At 58.4% G+C, this 16,700-nt stretch overlaps 1 protein-coding gene across 2 annotated transcripts; it reads left to right on the top strand.

Moving 5' to 3' along the window:
• Window positions 1–1,006: 1,006 nt before the first annotated feature.
• Window positions 1,007–16,327, top strand: IQGAP3 (IQ motif containing GTPase activating protein 3). Of its 2 annotated transcripts, XM_027667771.1 has the most exons (37): window positions 1,007–1,558; window positions 1,907–2,063; window positions 2,137–2,214; window positions 2,398–2,474; window positions 2,624–2,691; window positions 2,932–3,045; window positions 3,435–3,613; window positions 3,906–3,993; window positions 4,249–4,412; window positions 4,610–4,697; window positions 4,846–5,009; window positions 5,125–5,285; window positions 5,514–5,638; window positions 5,823–5,986; window positions 6,245–6,335; window positions 6,448–6,615; window positions 6,712–6,854; window positions 6,928–7,098; window positions 7,382–7,465; window positions 7,926–7,997; window positions 8,555–8,624; window positions 9,000–9,208; window positions 9,462–9,614; window positions 9,727–9,890; window positions 10,053–10,277; window positions 10,357–10,497; window positions 10,947–11,031; window positions 11,330–11,562; window positions 11,651–11,783; window positions 12,086–12,188; window positions 12,346–12,490; window positions 12,634–12,721; window positions 12,989–13,201; window positions 13,299–13,465; window positions 13,621–13,722; window positions 14,078–14,186; window positions 14,412–16,327. In XM_027667771.1, exons 1-37 carry the CDS (start codon window positions 1,341–1,343, stop codon window positions 14,523–14,525), a joined length of 5,028 nt encoding a protein of 1,675 aa, XP_027523572.1. In that variant the 5' UTR covers window positions 1,007–1,340; the 3' UTR covers window positions 14,526–16,327. The 2 variants fall into 2 exon arrangements, with proteins under 2 accessions (XP_027523572.1, XP_027523571.1); XM_027667770.1 differs by lacking the exon at window positions 1,007–1,558 and having other exon boundaries at window positions 1,695–2,063.
• Window positions 16,328–16,700: the final 373 nt, after the last annotated feature.

The raw sequence follows: 16,700 nt of genomic DNA, 5'->3' as shown, positions 1-16,700 counted from the left end.
TGTGCCAGTCCCTGAACCCACGGGCTCCTCCCGCCCCCCGGTGTGTGCCACCCTCCGCACCCATAGGCGACCGCTGCATCCCGGCGCGTGCCAACCCCCGCACCCACGGCCTCCCCCCCTCCCCTCGGTGGTCCCCACGCACCCCGTTTTGTGCCACTCCCCGCACCCACGGGCTCCCCCCGCTCCCCGGTGTGTGCCGGGCCCCCGCAACCCCCTCTTCACGACTCCCCCCTCCCCTCGGGGGCCCCCGTCCCCCAGTGGTGTCACCCCCCGCACGCACGGGCCGCCCCCGCCCCGGCGCTGCCCCCGCCCGGTGCCGGTGCCGGACCTGCAGCACCCGGCGGCCCCCGCGCGGAGCCACGTGGGCGGCGGGAGATTCAAACCGCGGGTGGAGCCGCCGCCGCCACCGCGGCCATGGAGGGAACCGGGACGGGACGCTGTGAGTGACCAGCAGCGGCAAGGGGGGACTGCCGGGGGAGGAGAGGCGATGGGGAGTGCGGGGGGCCGGGGGGACAGGCAGGTCTGGGGGTGCAGGGGGATGGGGGCCGGGTAAGTCTGGGGCAGTCGGGGGGTGGACAGGGAGGTCCGGGGGTCGGGGGGGATGAGGGGAGCAGGCAGGTCTTGGGGTGCAGGGCGATCTGGGGGAATAGGTAGGTCTAGAGGTGCAGGGGGATCTGGGGGGAAAGGTAGGTCTGGGAGTGCAGGGGTTGCTGGGAAGACAGGTAGGTCTGGAGGTGCAGGGGGATCTGGGGGGAAAGGTAGGTCTGGAGGTGCAGGGGGATCTGGGGGGGCAGGTAAGTCTGGGGGTGCGGGGGTTGGCCAGGGAGGTCTGGGTGCAGGGGGGTCGAGGGGGGAAGGTAGGTCTGGGGGTGCAGTGGGATCTGAGGGAACAGGTAGGTCTGGAAGTGCAGGGGATCTAGGGGGACAGGTAGGTCTGGGGGTGCAGGGTGATCTGGGGGGAGAGGGGGATGTAGGGGCTGGTAGGTCTGGGGATGCAGAGGGATGAGGGAACAGGCAGGTCTGAGGGTGTGCGTAGAGGAAAGGTAGTGTGTAGGGTCCCAGGCACCTGGGGACAAACAGGGGGATGTGTTTGAGGAGTTGTTTGGTGGTGGGCAGCCGGGTGCCCCCCAGCAGTCAAGGGTACCTCCAGCACCAGCAGTGCCAAAGGATCCCAAACCTGCAGCTGTGTCCCCCTGAGTGCTGGCTCTGGGCCCCCGCTCCCTGATGTCAGCTCTGGGTGCCAGCTGTGGCCGTTATTTGGGAAAAAGGGAAGTTGGAAACTTTTCCTCCAACCGCCTGAAGGGCCTGGCTGGTGTCACCGTCATGCTGGTGCCTCCCCCATGTGGCTGTGGGAGGTTGCTGTGCCAAAAGCCTGCCTCCCTTTCTCAGATCTTAGTTTGGGTGGCCATGGGGGCTTCCAAAAGCCCCCCCAAGCAGAGGGCTCTGACGGGCACCCCCATCACTGCCCAGGTGAGCGCCTGACTGCGGCCGAGATGGACGAGCAGAGGAGACAGAACGTTGCCTACCAGTACCTCTGTCACCTGGAGGAAGCCAAGCGGTGGGGCTGCAACCGGGGATCCCCTCGAGCTCAGATTTGGGGGGGGAAAGGGGTGCAAAGGAGGGGGGGAGGGGGGGGGGGGGTCTGGGTGGGGGGCAGCTATAATGCTGCAGAATCTTGCCCAGACTCTGGGGCTTTGTGGCCCTCAAAGATGCTTTTGGAGGTGGTTTTTGGGGGGAGGCCCTCAGCCAAGCACCCAAACAGAACCAGCTGGCAGCAAAGGGCTGAAGGCCAACCTCCCCTGCCAGGGGCATTTATGGGGAGGGGGTTGAGGGGGTCTCCTCTGGGTGCTTTTCCTGCCTGGTGGGATGCTGGGATCTGTGATGTGCCCCATCTTTGCCCTACCAGCTGGATGGAGGCCTGCCTGGGTGAGGGGCTGCCTCCCCCCACCGAGCTGGAGGAGACCCTGCGCAACGGGGTCCTCCTGGCCAAGCTGGGCCACTGCTTCGCCCCGGCTGTGGTCCCACTGAAGAAGATCTACGATCGTGAGCAGACTCAGTACAAGGTAAGGCTGTGACACCAGGGGTGTGTTCCTTAGGGTGTACAAGTTCAGCCTGACTCTAGCTCTGCTTTTCTAGGCAGCTGGGCTTCACTTTCGGCACACGGATAACATCAACTACTGGCGTGATGCCATGAGCCATGTGGGCCTTCCCTCGGTAATGTCCCCCCTCTGCTCTCCCTGGCCAAGGGACATGCTGGCCTCTGCCCTGTGGCAGCACCGTGGGGAGTGCCGGTGTGGCAGGGGGTCTTTGTCTCTGCCCCCCACCCTTGGACACCATCCTGCCCAGGGACCGTCTCGATGCCATCCCCACCTGAGCTGTCTCTTGTCTTTCTGGCAGATCTTCCACCCAGAGACCACCGACATCTACGACAAGAAGAACATGCCCCGGGTGGTCTACTGCATCCACGCACTCAGGTGGGTGGCCTGGCCTGGCTGTCACCACTCATGAGCCGCTCATGTTTGTGCTCACGAGCCCTTTGGTGGCATCACTCCCCGGCCTCGGCTGCCACAGAAGCTTTGGGAGGGAGAAGCAGGTGATGTTACGGTCATGGTCTGTCTTTCAGCTTGTACCTCTTCAAGCTGGGGCTGGCTCCTCAGATCCAGGACCTGTACGGCAAAGTGAACTTCACAGGTATGCTGCTGTGTGGGGGGACCTGGGCTGGGGGCTGGTGAGGAGGGGTTTGCCATTAATGTTTTGGGATCCTGTGGGAGGAGGGGTGTGGGGAGTGAAGATTTTGAGTGAGGTTTGCCAAAGCTGCCTCAGGGATGCTCACCCCAGTGTGGGGATTTTCTGCACCCCTCTGGTCTGGAAGGGGAACAGGGGCTCTGCTGGCTGCCCCCGCTCCAGTACTGTCTCTCTGCTCTGCTCCAGAGGAGGAGATCAACAACATGAAGCGGGAGCTGGAGAAATACGGGCTGCAGCTGCCTGCCTTCAGCAAGATCGGTGGCATTTTGGCCAATGAGCTCTCAGTGGACGAAGCAGCAGGTGACGGGTGCCTGGTGGGGAGCAGGGCTGGGCAATCAGCCCCTGGATACCAGGTCTGAGACCAGCAAACTTGAGAGGTGGTGCTCTGGGAGGTGGTGGTGGTCTGGGATGCAGTGGAGGCACCTGGTTGCTCACCTTCAGCCCCGCATGTGGCTGCAAGGGCTGACACAGCCCCTTGCCCACTGGCAGCACCGGGGGTTCTACATTACCTGTTCTTGCTGTGAGACACCAAGACTTCCCACGTTCTGGAGACTGCAGCTCACTCTTTGGTGGTTCCCACCATCGTGCATGGAGTGGCTCTTGTCCCACTGCGTGCAGGGTTATAGCGGATGGTCCATCTCACTCCTCCATGTCTCATCTCGCCCTCCTCCTTCCCACCTCGCCTCCAGTCCACGCCGCGGTGCTGGCGATCAACGAAGCTGTGGATCGGGGGGTGGTGGCCCAGACGATGGAGACCCTCCGCAACCCCAGCGCGATGCTGCAGGACCTGCGTGGGGAGCTGGCGGGCGCCTACCAGGAGGTGCTGCACCGGGCGAAGCTGGAGAAGGGCAGCAATGCCAGGAACAGGGTGAGGAGGGCATGGGGGGCTCGGGGGGGGCAACTGGGAGAGGAGCAGCCCCTTTGCTGATGGGTGCTTCGAGCTGAAGGGGTCCCTTGGCCACAGACCATACGGTGATTGCTGGGTGAAACACAGCCTGGGAGCCCTTGTGCTGAGCAGAAGATGGGGGAGATGATTCCTCTTTGGGGGCCTAGTTGATCCCCAGGGCTTGGGAAATGAGCCCAGGCACCTGCAAGGGGCCCTGCTGTGTGCTGTGGGTTGAGCTTGGGAGGAAAGCTCAGGGTGAGGAGTCTCTCTCCAGTATCTGCAGGTGATCCCTGAGGGAGAGGACGTCTACGACTGGTGTCTGACCCAGGCTGAAATCCAAGGGAACATCAACAAAGTGAATGGTGAGAGAAGCTGGGCTTTCCTCTCAGGGGGGGCTTTAGGGCTTATAGTGGGACCATGGTACCCCAGGGCATGAGGAGAGTGATGGGTACAGCAGGAATGAGTGATGCAGACCCATCAGGGATCAGGGCTGGATGTGCATTTCCAAGGAGAAATTAAAATGATGGGTATGCAGGCTTCAGCCATAGCTGCCTTTGCTCCCTGAAGCTGTGGGATGATTTACCTGCTGACCTCTGGGATGGACTGGCCTCTTGTAGTGCACGGGGCTCTGGAGGAGGTGGACGATGCCCTGCAGAGACAGGATGTGCCGGGACTGCACCGGGCGCTGCAGGACCCTGTCCTGGCCCTGCACTGCTTCCAGCGCGACAACCTCCAGCTCTACTTGGAGCAGCTCAGCATGGACCGGGAGCAGAAGGCACTGGTAGGTGCTGGCAGGAGCCTGTGGTGTGGGGTACCTGTGCTGGGGGTGCACCCCTGTGGTCCTGAGGAGGAGGAAGGTCCCCTGGGTGGGAGTTGCTCTGCAGGTTGGCAGATTTCTGACAGGGTCTGAGCACGGCTCCTCCATCAGTGTGAGCAGGATGAGGTGTGAGACCCAACACCCATCTCTGCCCACTGCAGGACCTGGGCTACCTGGAGATGCTGGACCAGGAGGAGGTGCAGGCAGGGATCCTCACAGCCAACAGGAGGGGCAAGGAGGAGCGAGCCAGTGAGTGCCAACAGGGACATGGTGCTCGCGGTGCTACCTTGTGAATGCCCAGGAGCTGGTGCCCCTGCCAGCAACCTGACCAAAGGAAGACCAGGCACGGCCACCTCCTGCAGCCCCCCTGTGCCAACTCCCCTGGTCTGTCCCTCAGTGCTGCTGGCTGTCAGCCGGATCAACGCTGCCATCCGCCAAGGGATGCTGGCTGAAACCTTGGAAGCGCTGACGGACCCTGCGGCGCAGCTGCCCGATGTGCACCCCTTTGCTGCCCCCCTGTACCAGCGCCAACTGGCCCTGCTGCAGCGCCAGCACCCACGGGTGAGAGACCCCCAAGCACGGGAGATGAGGGGGATTGGTGCTTCCCCTGTGCCCGGGGGTGCTGGGCTGGAGGAGGGGGTTATGAGGGATCAGTGTCTCTGTCTGCCCTGGGCAGGGTGAGCTGGCGCAGGAGGAGCTGTTCGTGGCTGTGGAGATGCTCTCGGCTGTGGCGTTGGTCAACCAAGCCCTGGATGTCGGGGATCCCGACAGGCTCTGGAGCAGCCTGGTCAGCCCTGCCCTGGGCCTCTCGGGAGTTGAGGATGCAAACGCACAACGGTGAGAAGATGGGCTCTGTGTTTGAGGTCAGTGTGGAGAAATCCAGTGGGAGGGGATGGTCAGTCGGCCTGCACTTTTTGTGGGTTTGTTCCAGCAGCCTCCTGCCCTGTGCCTTGCCTTTCCCCTCTGAAGAGCCAGGCAGCTGGCTGTGGCAGGCGCCATCCTGCTCAGAATGCACTGAACCCTGCTTGGAATGCACCAAGCCATTGCCCTGTGTCTCTCCTTCAGGTACTTTGAGGACTTGCAGCAGCTGAAAGGCCAACCTAGGGAAGCGGGAGCTGAATTCCTGAGCTGGAATGACATTCAGGACAGTGTGAACAGCACCAATTCATTGGTGCAGGATGAAAATGACAGTGAGTCCTGCCCACATGGGGTTTGGGCGTGCAGGGCAGTCTGCAGACAACCCGGGTAGGGAGATTGCACTGGGATTCCAGCCCCAGTGAGACACCAGAGAACCTCGCACCACCCTGGGCTGTGACTCCCTTGGGTGCCTGGAACACGGAGGGTTGAGCAGCACGTCCCTCCCTTCCCACGCAGGAGTCCACGCGGTCAGGCTGGTCAATGAGGCGCTGCTGCAGGCAGACCCCGAGAAGACGCTGGCGGCGCTGCTGCTGCTGGAGGCCGCCCTGCCCGACATCGCCCTCCCGACCGCCCAGCGCTACCACGACGTCCTGTCCCGGGCACAGAGGCAGAAAGCCCAGGTGAGGTGGGGGTCATTAGCTGTGGAGTACCTCCATGGAAGCATGGCATCCCCCCTTGCTGTGGAGTACCCCACTGACTGCATGGCATTCCACCCTGGAAGCGGGGTACCCCAGCTTGGTAGCATGGTATCCCCCAAGGCTGTGACGTACCCCCCCCCCCCAGTAGTGCAGCACCCTGCAAAGCAGAAGGTGCTCAAGGGGGGCTGCCCAGCTTGTTAGACTCCATTTCCCCCCGTGCCCAACTCTGCTGTCTCGCAGGCCATGGGGGATGATGGAACTGTGCTTTGGTGGGAAGAGATCCAGGAAGGGGTCTGCCAGGCTAACCAGGACACAGCGGCAGCCAGAAGGAGTGAGTGCTCTCCCCACACAGGCTCTGGGTGCTGAGCCCCTGTGGGCTGAGGTGCTGCTGTGGGGGTCAGAGGATGAGAAGGTGCTGATGTGAGCCCCCTCTGTTCCCTCAGTGGCTCTGGGCATTGCTGCCATCAACCAGGCCATCAAGGAGGGGAAGGCGGCGCAGACACTGCGGGTGCTGCGCAACCCTGACGTGGCCCTGTGTGGTGTGGTGAGCGCCTGTGCCAGTGCCTACCAGGAGCAGCTGGCAGCTCTGGTGGCCACCAAGAGACCGGCAGGTAAAACCTTGGGAGCTGCAGAACTGCCCCCCCTCCACCTGAGGTGTTCGAGGGGAGCAGCACCACCCAGCAGTTCCTGTCTGTCCCGGCATGCAGGGAGTGAGAAGCTGTACTGGATCCAGCACAGGCTGCCAGATGGTGCTGAGTACTACCTGAGCCTGAAGACCTTTGAGGGCAGCTGGCAGCGCCCACGCGACGGCGGCCTCAACACCGCACACCTGAGCCGGGAGGAGATCCAGGTACAGGCCGGACGGGGCTGGGTGAGCACCAGTGGCATCACTGGGGCTGAGCTGGTGCCTCATGTCCCCACAGTTGGTTGTCACCCGAGTGACAGCAGCGCATGACCGGGAGTGCCTGTGGGCATCCAACACCTCCTTCGTGGTGAGGCTGCAGGCTCGGCTCCGGGGCTTCCTTGTTCGCCGGGAGTTCGCGGCACAACAGCACATCCTGCGGGAGCAGCAGCCGGCTGCCGTCAGGATCCAGGTGATGCAGCCAGAATCCATCCCACCTCTGTGCATGGGGACACAAACATGGGCAGCTGCTCACAGCATCCTCTGGTGGGTCCAGCGACCTTTGCCATTTTACTCCTTGGGCCCCCCGAGGTGCTGCAGAGGGTGGTGTGGGGCTTGTTTCTCTCACAGTGGCTGCTTTGGGTGCTGGTTTCTTCTTTTCTTGTGCTGCGTTATCTTCTTCCCTTGTGTGCTCCTGATTGAGAGTCATGGTGACCTCATGCAGGTCTCTAACTGGTGTCTTCTCTTGTGCCCAGGCTTGTTGGAGGGGGTACAAGCAGCGCAGAGCTTACCTGGAGAGGCTGTGTTACCTGCGAGCCAACGCAGAGGCTGCAATCAAGGTTGGGAAGACTCTTCCTTCGGCCTTTGCTCCCTCATTGGGCATTGCCACCCTCTTGCTCGGCTGCAGGATGGCACCTACCCCCTGCCCAGTGCAGAGGAGCCGAGGGGGCTGCTGGGCCAGGGCAGCATGTGAGGGGATAAGAGAGAACATCTTGCAAAAATCATTGAATAGAATTATGGACTTGTTGAGCTTGGAAAAGCTCTTGAAGATCATTGAGTCAAACTGTTCCCCCAACACTGCCAAGGCCGCCACTAACCCATGTCCCCAAGTGCCACATGTCTGTTAAATTCCTACAGAGATGGTGACTTCACCATTGCCCTGGGCAGCCTGTGCCATGAAGAAATTTTCCCTAGTGTCCAATCTAAACCTCTGGAAATCCTCAGTTTCCCCCCTTTCCACCCACTCGCTTTGGCCAAGTGAGTCCTTGCAGAATCCGACTATTTGAACATCTCTTCCAGATCCAGGCGTGTGTGAGGATGTGGCAGGCTCGGAGGAAGTACCAGGAGAGGCTGCGCTACTTCAGGCAGAATGTCAGTGATGGGATGGGAGCAAAACAGCTCCTGGGAACATGTTGGTGGGGATGGAGGAGAATGATCTGGAGCCCATGGTTGGATCTCCTTCCCTGAGTGCTTGTGGCACAGCTGGAGGGAGAACTGCTGCATCCTGGCCAAGGGGGACACATGGGAAGGAAAATGTGCCAGGGGGGTCTGGAAGCCAAACTATCAGGCTCTGTGAGGTGTGAGGAGAGACAAAAGCCACTCCAGTTCCATCAAAAACCAGGGAATTCAAGATGCTCATTAGAGGGGAAGGAAATTTTGGGGGAAAGGGAGGTATTGGCTGCAGGAAGCGAAACTGCACCTCTGGAGTTGCTGCAGCTTCTGAAATACAGTGAGCACAGGGGAACAACTGCTGAGGAGGGTGGAATCCCAAAATCCCTCCCCGGTTGTGGAGACCCTCATCCCAGGCCTTGGCACACTGCCAGCAGTGGGAGCAGGCAGCCAAATACCTGTCCAGCTCTCCTCCACTCCCCACGTGTGTCAGGGATGCTGTGGGGAAACATCCCCCACCCCCTTGTTTGTCTTGGCAGATTAAAGCTGTAATTAAAATCCAGGCTTTTGTGCGAGCGAACAAGGCCCGTGGGGATTACAGGATGCTGGGTAAGTGTCTGCTCATTGCTGCTCTGAAGTGTGAGGGCTAATTGGGAAGGGGGCTCTGCCTCCTCCCTCACTGGCCTTGCATGGTGGGGAGGTGGTGGCAGGCTGGCCATCAGTGTCCCTGTGCCAAGGACAGGAGTGACAGATCCTTGGTGGTTCCTGGGTGTCAACCTTGGAGCTGCTCCTCTGCCCCCAAAAGCTTCCTGGGGGCTTTTTTGCGGTGTGGCCATGCCCTGTCCCATGTCCTAGTATGGCAAGAAGATGCTTTTCCAGGAGGATGGGGTCTCTGGGTGAGGTCCTGGAGGTCCAAGGGTTTGTGATGGAGGTGGCTGCTCTGCCCCCTGCAAGCATGCACGGTGTCACTGTGTCTTGCCGCAGTCCATGCCAGGAGGCCACCACTGAGCATCGTCCGGCGCTTCATCCACTTGCTGGAGCAGAGTCAGCATGACTTCTGGGAGGAGTCAGAGGTGCTGCGGCTGCAGGAGGAGGTGGTGAAGAGGATCCGTGCCAGCCAGCAGCTGGAGAGTGACCTGGACCTCATGGACATCAAGATCGGGCTGCTGGTCAAGAACAGGATCACGCTGCAGGTGGGGAGCAGGGCAGGGGTCAGGGGAGGATCTCAGACATCTCATGTGGTCCTGCCAAAGTGCCTGAGCCCGTTGGTCCTGCTCTCCATGGCATTGCAGCTTGGACTTATCTCTGCTTCACTTTTCAAGTGGTTGGAGGGGTTGGGAGGGGTTGAGGAGCACTGGAATGCCTCAAGCTCTTTCCAGAGGCTGGTTGGAATGCCAGAGCCTATGGCAGTCCCCAGCACTTCTCTCCCTGCCCACATGGCTGCAGGAGGTGGTCTCCCACTGCAAGAAGCTGACAAAGAAGAACAAGGAACAGCTCTCAGAGATGATGTCCATAGACAAGCAGAAGGGGCTCAAGTCACTCAGCAAGGAGAAGCGGCAGAAGCTGGAGGCCTACCAGCACCTCTTCTACCTGCTGCAGGTGGGGCTGGTGGGGATCTGCTGTGTCCCCCACAGTGGGGGGGCAGTGTGGGGACCTGGTCCCCGAGTACTCCACAACATTTGGGTTAGCTTGGTGTCCCTCGTGCCTGCAGACGCAGCCGGTCTACTTGGCCAGGCTGATCTTCCAGATGCCCCAGAACAAGTCCACCAAATTCATGGAGTCCGTAATCTTCACGCTTTACAACTACGCATCCAACCCACGGGAGGCTTATCTGCTGCTCCAGCTCTTCAAAGCAGCGCTGCAGGAGGAGGTCAGGTGGGTGTCCATGGGTGTCCTGGTTTGGGGACAGGCCTGGGCAAAGGCTGAACCAAGGGCATCATCTTGGATGCAGTTATCTCCTCTGGCTACTCCCTCCTGCTTGGAGAACACACACACTGGTCCATCCCCTCATCCCATCCGCCCTGTCTCTCTCCCCAGCTCCAAGGTGGACCATGTCCATGACATCCTGATGGGGAACGCCACGGTGATCCGGCTGGTGGTCAGCTTCTACCGCAACGCGCGTGGGCAGAATGCCCTGCGGCAGATCTTGGGTGGCCCAGTGCAGGAGGTCCTGCAGGGCAAAGCCCTTGGCATCCGTACCGACCCTGTGGACATCTACAAGGCGTGGATCAACCAGGCTGAGTCACAGAGTGGGCAGAGAAGGTCAGGCCCTGGGCGAGGAGGCTTGGCCCAACCACAGGGTGACAGGCATTGGGATGGTGATGGGATCTTCCTTTCACAGCAAACTCCCGTATGAGGTCAGCCCCGAGCAGGCTCTCAGCCACCCCGAGGTCCAAAGGCGGCTGGATATTTCTATCCAAAACCTCCTGGCAATGACAGACAAGTTCGTCTCTGCCATCACCTCTTCCGTTGACAAGATCCCGTATGTATCCCTATGGTATCCGTGCCCGCCCCGGGAGCACTGCCGGCTCAGAGGTGTCTCTAGCAAGGCCTTAGAAAGGAGGTTCGGTGACTGAGGTCCTTTTGCCCCTTCAGTGCTGCAGGGCTGTTTTACTGCACTGTCAGCAAGCTGAAACCAAATATCAGCAGTGCCCCGTAGGCTGGCTCTTTGGGCCACTCTGAGTGCTTTACTGCTGGTGTTGAGGTGTTGCCAGGGAGAATCTGAGCTGTGGTCATCTCAGAGGATGAAGGCTTCCTCCAGGGATGTCTGGGCTGGCAGCAGGGAAGAGGAGAGAGCCAAGGGATGCTGCAGCTGCTGGCCCCTCCTGTGGGCTCCTCCATTGCCCCAGGGCTGGAGGTTGAGTTGTGGGTGGTAGAGCTGGGGCAGGGTGGTCCTTCATGCTGATGGACCTTTCCCTGCCCTCTCCTCAGCTATGGCATGCGCTACATGGCCAAAATCCTGAGGACATCTTTGATTGAGAAATTCCCCAAGGCCCCGGCAGAGGAAATCGATAAGGTACCCTGGGGCTGGGGGGGTCTGTGCCGTTTGATGGGGTTCATCTGTGTCTGCACATGAAGGGCCAGTATCTCTTCACAGAAAGTCAAGTCCTCTGGACTTAAAAATACCTCCAAGTCAACATTTTCCATGAGCCACTAAGGAAATGCCAAGGGTGGGCTCTTCTCAAGGGTGCCATCTCCTCTGGGAGGCTCCCACAGGGCAGTGCAAGGATGCAACACCCTTCCCTGCTGAGCCACCACCTCCTTGGGCCTCAGCCCGCCTGCTCCCCCAACCCCCAGCCTGTCTTGTGCCCTAGATTGTGGGCAACCTGCTCTACTACCGCTTCATGAACCCGGCTGTGGTGGCCCCTGACGGCTTTGACATCGTGGACATCTCGGCTGGGGCAACCCTGCACCCCGAGCAGCGCCGCAGCCTGGGCTCCATCGCCAAAGTGCTGCAGCACGCAGCCGCCTGCAAGGCCTTCAGCGGGGAGAACGTGCATCTCTGCAGGGTGAACCAGTACCTGGAGGACACCCACAACAAGTTCAGGTGGGCACCAGGACAGCATTGGGGTGAGAAGCCGGTTGTGAGCCAGTGGCAGGGTTTTGGGGTTGACCAAAGGGGTCCTTCTCTCCAGGAGGTTCATCTCTGCTGCCTGCTGTGTCCCTGAACCAGAAGAGAGGTTTAATATGGATGAGTACTCAGAGATGGTGGCGGTGGCCAAACCAGTCATCTACATCACTGTGGGGGAGCTCATCAACACACACAAGGTAAGGGCATAAAGCTCACAGCAAGCAAGCTCTGTTTCCTCTGCTCCCACCTCCTGGGCTTTCTGCCGCATTTCCTCACACTCTTCTGTGTCCCACCCCCAGCACAGCTCCTCTCCTCCTGACTCTTTTTTCTTTTTTAAGCAAGGAAATAACCCAGATTCTGCAGGTTTGTTGCTGCTTGTCCTTCCCTGAACACCATATCTGCTCCATCCCCTTTTGGGTGTAAAGGATGCAAAGGGGAGCCTCTCTCCCTCTTCCTTTGCATCCCCCTTTGCCACTGACTCATCCCTTGCACCGTCCAGCTCCTGCTCGAGCACCAGGACTCCATCGCACCGCACCACGAAGACCCCCTGCACGAGCTCCTGGAGGATCTTGATGAGATTCCTACGGTCCAGTCCCTGGTTGGTAGGTCAAACTCTGGGACACACCACCCACACTGTCAGGAGGAGGGTGGACATGGGGACAATTTGACTTGCATGAAGCTTGATCTGGATTCCTTCTGTGTGAGAAACTGGCCCTTTGGAGCCCAACACAGCTAGCAGGGCTCTCTCTGCCCTTGTAGGGGAAAGTGTTGCCAGCCTGGCAGACAGTGGTGCTGAGCAGGTGCTCTCTCAGCTCAGCAGAACAGAGATCTCCCTTACCCTCACTGGCAAGCTGCTGCCAGCGGCCAGCAGTGAAGAGAGTGACACGAGGAGCTTGCTGCTGAGGTGAGGATGGGCCCCACGGGCATTGGGATTGTGCTGGGGGCTGGGATACTCTAGAGGGGCAAGAAATCCTTGCGTGGAAAGTAAATATTGTGAACAGGGTGGTGGTCTGGAGTGGATGCCTGACATCTCGCTCTGGTCTCTAGTACCAAGCAGATGCTGGTAGATGTGATCCAGTGCCAGTCAGGAGATTCCCTCCCAGAAATCCTGTGGACACAAGCCTTGGAGCACGAGGTGGGTTGAGTGAGGCTGCTGCTGGGCATGAGCTAAAAACGTTTGCAGCAAAATGGCAAAAAAAACCCCTCGCAAAAAGCTGCCCTGCTCCTCTTGGAGCCTTGGCCACTGCTCTTGTGCTCCAACGAGAGCTCCAGTTTACACAGAAAACATGTGTTCTGGACCAGGAGAGATCCACATCAAACTGTGCGAGAGGGGGTTTGGTTGCTCCATCTCCTCGTGCCCCATTTCAGCTGCGTTCCAGGCTCAATGGCTTCTCATCCCTAGGAAGCCGCCCACGACCGCCTCGTGCACAGGCGAGCGCTGCAGGATGCCCAGACCCCCACCCAGCTGAAGCGGCACCGCTCCCTGGCTGCCAACGGTCAACTCTCCATGGAGGAGAAGAAGCGCAAGATCATCCGCAACCTGCGGCACTTGGAGAGCCTGGGGCTGGTGGACTCTGCCCACCAGTACCAGGAGCTCATTGATGAGCTGGCCAAGGTGTGCTGAGTCAGCCCCCCTGAGATCCTGCTCTGGTGCTCTGAGAAAGCTCAGAATGAGGTATATTGGCTTTCTTGCCTGGCTTTGTTCCCTCCAGGACATCCGGAACCAGCGGCGCCACCGGCAGCACCGCCGTGTGGAGCTCCTGAAGCTGAGGCAGACCCTGCATGGCCTAGATGCCAAGACCTTATTTTATGAGGAGCAAATTGATTATTACAACCAGTACATCAAGACCTGCCTCGACAACCTGGCAGCCAGCAACAAGTATGGTTTCTTACCAAAAATCAGTACTTTTTAAAAAAAACCCATTATTTGTTTTCATTGTTCTCTGGTTGTTGTGACTCCTGGAGATGTTGGGGGTCCAAGGGGACACAGGTGGCAGGAGATGAGCTTTCACCATGTGGTTCCTCCTCTTCCAGGGTCAGCGGGAAGAGTAAGAAGCTGCCGTCACTGCACTACACAGCGGCCCGGCTGTTGGAGAAGGGGGTGCTGCTGGAGATCCAGGACCTGCCACCCAGCCAGTATGTAGCCTTGGCTCCATGAGAGGAGCTGTTACTTGGGGTTGTCCTGTGCCAGGGCCAGGAGTTGGACTCGATGATACTTGTGGGTCCCTTCCGACTCAGGATATTCCATGAAAGCTTGGGCAGGTAGAGGAAAATAACCCAGGAGGAGAGTGCACCTGAGCCACCATTGTCCTCCTGGGATGGGGCAAGTCATTTCATGTAGGAGAACACGGGACAGTTGGGATTTGGAGGGGGGATTTGGGTTGTGGGTCTGGCTGCTGTGCTGAGGGGTTGTGCTGGGTGGGTGACCAGCTCCTTGGTTGCCTTAAAGCCATGAAGCTCCTTCTGGCAGTGAGTGGCTCTGTCCCCTCAGGTTCAAGAATGTGATTTTTGACATCATCCCCTGTGAGGAATCGGGCAAGTTCCAGGTGAAAGCCAAATTCATGGGAATCGACATGGAGCGCTTCCAGCTGCACTACCAGGTGGGGAGCCTGTCCTGGGGCTGCCAGTGCCCAGCAAGGCCAGGGAGTGCAGGGGACAGGTGGTGTCCCCTCGCCTGCAGTTTTTGGGGGACTCAGAGCCCACGGGGAGCCCTGCCCTCAGCTGGGGACAGCCTTGTTGTGCATCTCCCACTGCAAGCCCAGCTCTGAGCTGATCCTTCTTCCCGGGCATGGGGCTGGCAGCAGTGACGGTCACCTCTCCCACAGGACCTGCTGCAGCTGCAGTACGAGGGCGTAGCAGTCATGAAGATGTTTGATAAGGCCAAGGTCAACGTTAACCTGCTCATTTTCCTCCTCAACAAGAAGTTCTTCAAGAAGTAACAGGGGTGGGGGAGTGGGATGGGCTACAGGGACGGGGGGGACCAATGAAAACCTGCCAAAGACACCTTGGGGTTAGTGATCCTGGGGTAGGGAAGTTGCTGCTGGCCATGGATCTTTCCTGCCTGGACACAGAGTGCTTGAGCACCTGCAGCCGGCTCAGCCCCAGCCCTGGGCACCCCAAGCTCGGTACTGAGGCGGTACCCGACCTCCTCGCAGGAGGATGCGGCTGCCAAAGCTTTTGCAGCGCGTGTTGCTTTTAAAATCTTTTTTTCGTGGGTATTTTGGCTGTTTAGTTCCTGTGTTGCCAACAGCCAGCTGCTCAAGGACACTATGGATTTCTGGACACTACACAGGTTTTAAGTCATGTAATAAAGGTATTTTAATATATATATATATATATTTCTTCCTCACAGTAAGGCCGGAGAAATGTCAAAATCAGTCTTTATATTGGGGGGTAGGAGAGGGGCAGAACATAGAGGCAATAACTGCTTGTGAGGACATCCGTGGCTGTTCCCTACTAAACTGAGGTGCAATAGGAGAATGTTGGTTTCCAAAGATGAATTTCATTGCTCTCCAGCCAGGCTGAGAACAGATAAAAAGCACAGTGGCTCAGAGCCACTGCCTTCCCATGGATGCCGCAGGGCACCAGAGCAGGGACCTCCCCTTTCTGGGTTTGCCTGGTATTGGATGTGGAACAATCCCATGGCACTGTCTCAGCTGGGATGGTGATGTCTCTCTCCCCTCTTTATTTGCTCTGGTGGGAGCAAAGTTTTCAAATGTGGATAATGATCGAGTTTGTCCACGGATGCATTTAAAGCACTTTCTCTTCATGTGAGCCCCTTCCCTGGGATGGGAAGGGAGCTGGTGGCAGTCCCAGCCTCCTCCCAGCCCTGTCTCCATCAGGCATAGGAGCAGCAAGTCCCAAGCCTGCTCCATAAAGGAACTTTTTGGGGGGATCGGATTTGGAATCTCCCTCGCTGCTCAAGTAACTGCCATGGGTTAGGGTTAGCCTTGAGGCTGGCTCAATGGTACCTCATCTATTGCCATCTGGGGCTCTGTCTTGTCTTTGAAAAGTGATGTTTGTTTGTGAGGGTTTTATGTGTTTTTTCTTTCCCTTCTGTCATATAAAAGCTGCAAACGGTGCTTACCCTCATCCCTGCTCATGCTGGATTCCTGCTGTGCTGCCTCTACTTGTTTACTTTAAATAAAGTTGTATTAGAAAATGCAGAATTGCTCTGGATCATTGTTTCCCCGTGGTCCTCACAAGCCTCTCCCCTGGCTTATCAGGGTCTTTCAGACTCATGACATTCTCTACAGTCTCCCATGTCCAAAGAAGGTGCTTGTGGCCGTGGGCACCAGCCATTAACCATCGTTAGATGGGGACCGGCTCCCTCGCAGTGGTGCCGAGTCAGGCACTGAGGCACCGACTCAGCTCTTGCATGGGGAATTTAGGCCACTTTCAGACACATTTAATTCTTAAATAAATACTATGATTACATCTCCTAAAGACTATGATTATATCTCTACAGGAGTGAAGCAGGATCAAGCTGCAGCACTCTTCCAGGTTTAAAACAGGATCTGTTGGCTGCTGTGGGTGCTGCTCTATCTGCAGGGAGATGATCCGGAGGAGTTGCTGCTGCATGTTCCCATTACCATGCTGGGGTGTTTTTTATTCTAGTTAGTATATTTGTTTATTTTTCTTACCTTCCTTGCCTTCAGAGGAGAATCCAGCATGTCTCTGGCTGTGGCTCGGTGTGGTTTGTTGCCACCAGCCACCTCCCACAGAAGCTGTCGGATTTGCAGCAGCAGCATTTGGCACACGAAAACCATTTATTTGGGATGTTTCGGGGATGGAGGAGAACTTGAGGTAAAGACTCCACATAACGATAATAATCCCTAGCTCTTCATTAAGCAGTCGCAGCACGACTGGAGGGGACTCAGTTTTCCTGTGGAAAAGGTGATTTTTTTGGCTCCCAGGAAGCTGTGCTGTGGCCAACCATGACTCAGAAATGGGGTTTTGGCTCTTGCCTTGTGCCCACACGTTTTGGAGAGAAGGTTGGAGGGGAGAATTGAGCCCTGGGAGCGCTGGGGGAGGCCTGGCGCTGGCACTGGTTCGCTGAGCTCCTCCCGAGGTGGCTCCACTAGATGTCATTGCAAGCTGGGGATAAGCTCGTG

The sequence above is a fragment of the Corapipo altera genome, unplaced genomic scaffold, assembly GCF_003945725.1.
Source record: "Corapipo altera isolate COAL_440 unplaced genomic scaffold, ASM394572v1 106, whole genome shotgun sequence".
NCBI classification, from domain to species: Eukaryota; Metazoa; Chordata; class Aves; order Passeriformes; family Pipridae; genus Corapipo; species Corapipo altera.
This window is presented reverse-complemented; position numbering and strand designations above follow the sequence as displayed.